This window comes from Austrofundulus limnaeus, unplaced genomic scaffold, assembly GCF_001266775.1.
Source record: "Austrofundulus limnaeus strain Quisiro unplaced genomic scaffold, Austrofundulus_limnaeus-1.0 Scaffold277, whole genome shotgun sequence".
In the NCBI taxonomy this organism is placed as follows: domain Eukaryota; kingdom Metazoa; phylum Chordata; class Actinopteri; order Cyprinodontiformes; family Rivulidae; genus Austrofundulus; species Austrofundulus limnaeus.
Genome location: NW_013952679.1, coordinates 282827 through 285419, shown reverse-complemented (window position 1 = coordinate 285419; position 2593 = coordinate 282827). Strand labels below are relative to the sequence as shown.

General features: G+C 37.8%; 1 protein-coding gene across 1 annotated transcript in view; it reads left to right on the top strand.

Moving 5' to 3' along the window:
* The window catches only part of slc1a1 (solute carrier family 1 member 1), a gene marked incomplete at its 3' end in the record, with an annotated part of 33339 nt that overhangs the window by 15840 nt on the left and 14906 nt on the right, over positions 1-2593 (top strand). Inside the window, 1 exon segment of the mRNA XM_014021088.1 lies at positions 248-432. Within this exon segment, the coding sequence (XP_013876542.1) occupies positions 248-432 (185 nt within the window).

The following is a 2593-nucleotide window of genomic DNA, read 5'->3' as shown; positions in this document are numbered from 1 at the left end:
AAGAATACAAACATGTTCTTGCATGAGGCCCATTGATTGTATGTCTACAGCTGATTAACCTCATTTGATAGGGCCTCCACAGCTAATTAATAMAAAAAAGGATTATAACCTTGTCAATATATGGATGATGAGCTAAACTTTGATTTGTTAGATGAGAGGCAGTCTCAACAAATACTATAAATTACTTGCTAGAGTCAGCTAAAAATATTCACAGTGAATAAACCTTCTCTGTTCCTTCTGTTTTCAGAACATCACAAAGGAATATAAACTCATTGGGATGTATTCAGACGGGATCAACGTGTTGGGCCTTATCGTGTTCTGTGTTGCTTTTGGTCTTGTCATCGGGAAGATGGGTGAGAAGGGTCGGATCCTGCTGGAGTTCTTCGACGCCCTGAATGAAGCCACCATGAAGCTGGTCCAGATCATAATGTAGTACGTACAAAACTTATCAAACAGGAAGTCAAACTTTCAGCAGACAGATTCTCTGAATGGATTTAAAGTTCCTATAAAATGATGTGGAGTTCCAGTTGTCATTATAACTTTTAAATGTTCAAATGTTAATGATGATGTCACACCCCAAAGCCCGCTCTGATTGGTTAGACCCTTTTGACTCTGGATGTTGACCCAGCTTTGCTCTATCTGACCAGCACAACCAGTAGAACTTAGCTGTATCATGAAGGTAATCATGACTCTGACATGTTCTTAGTACCWAGCAGGTCATTCTGTATCCTCGCCACACTCTCTACATCAGAAGCATGTTTCCACAACAATATGAACATGTAAGACCCCAATTAAAGTTAACCCTGACCCTGCCATGGTTCTCTCACACCATGTCAGGATTCAGCTTGTAGATTCACACACACCAACACCAGAAACAATAGTTTTCAGAAGTTGGACAGATTGGAGTCATTATAATCTTAGGGTGGTAAACAAAAACCACAAGTCAAATATGGAATAATTTTCTAATAAAAGACACAATCTAATAACAGCAGTAACTATAATAACATTTAATCTTTCCAATATACTGTATCTTTACATTTTAATTTTCTAACAGGTCTGTCTTTAAAAATAATTCTTTTAACTCTAACTTTCAGTTTCATTTGAAATTGACCATTTTTCTTTTCAAGCTGCAGTTGTGCTGGGAAATCCCTTCATATAACGTTTGGTGTCTTTTTTTAAATTTGGGAATTCCCCTTAAATATAGTATATAATATAATATAAGTGCAGTTCCACAGTTGGAATATTGTGAAAATGTTCTGCATACATGTCAAGTTGTATGGATTGTCCGYAGTTTACACAGATTTTCCAGCATTTTGCAGGTGTATGGACGTAAAGAGCAATCTCATGGATTTTTTTCATGTTTTATGAATTTTTTCTAAAACTCAGTTTTGAATTGTACAGTACCCTGAGACAACCATTGTTGTGATTTGTCGCTATAAAATAAATTTAATTGAATTCATTTACACAGAGCCTGTATGACATTAAAAAACAATAAAAAAAACATCAAATAACCATCTTCCAACCCACTCTGCAGCTAGAAATACTTTTCTCCTGTCCTCATTTCCTCCTGCTTGCTGCAGGTGCTGTCATCTCCACAGCCGACAATCCGCCTGCATTTTTTGCTAAATTTACGGATTTTTGAGGTTTTTGAGATTTATTATACAGATAAACGTACGAAGGGGTTGACATGTGGTTCTGAAACTRAACTCAGCTTTTGTTACTTTAGTCATTTTGGGCAGGGTGCAAGTCCTACGTAAGGAGAATTTAAAAACATTAACTCAATATTGAAAAATTGTTATTTGCTGTTACTGTAAAGGGTTTGTGTTAATTCTCCTTGTGCTTGCGTGGGTTTTCTCCAGGTAGTCCAGTTTCCCCCCACAGACCAAAATCATGTACAATAGGTTGTATTCAGGCCCAGGCCTTCCTCACAGAGATATGTGATCTCACTGGAATGGGCCTGGTTAAATAAAGTCAGTGGTAAAAAATTAACCAMATGTTTCTCAGTGTGATAAAGCTGCTCCCATTAACCCTTTAAAAGTTGTCCTGAAATTCCTCAAAAGCCTTTTGACATTTTTTTATTTTAAGTAATGTGTCATGTAGGGCTGTGTGGTATATACGGTAGACTGTAGAAACAGTATGAATTTGGTCTATGGGAGAAATTTACCCTCTACCGTCCTATCATCAGTTACGTCATCACACCTGTGTCAACAGGGCTGCGAGTGCAGAGACAACTGAGCAGGAGTTCGAAATATAATGAAGAAATTCTAGTGTTTTAAAACATGTATTGAGAGAAAAAATCCTCAAAATTCCCCCTGCCACTGTAGAAAAGTTACGTAGTGTCGCGGGATCATTTCCTCCTCCCTCTCCTCTCCTCTCCTCCCGCTGGATGTCACACAGAGTGAAGCTTTAACAACTGTAGTTTTTCACACCCAATTGTTGGAGGAAAAAAAGTATTTTTATGTATTGTTACCCACAGAGATTATTAAAAAAAGATGTGGACGTTCATTCAGTCGTAAATCCATCTTGCTAATGTAAAGTCGGCTTCTGCTCTGATGATGAAGATGATGAAGATGAGCGCGCAGCAGAGCAGCAG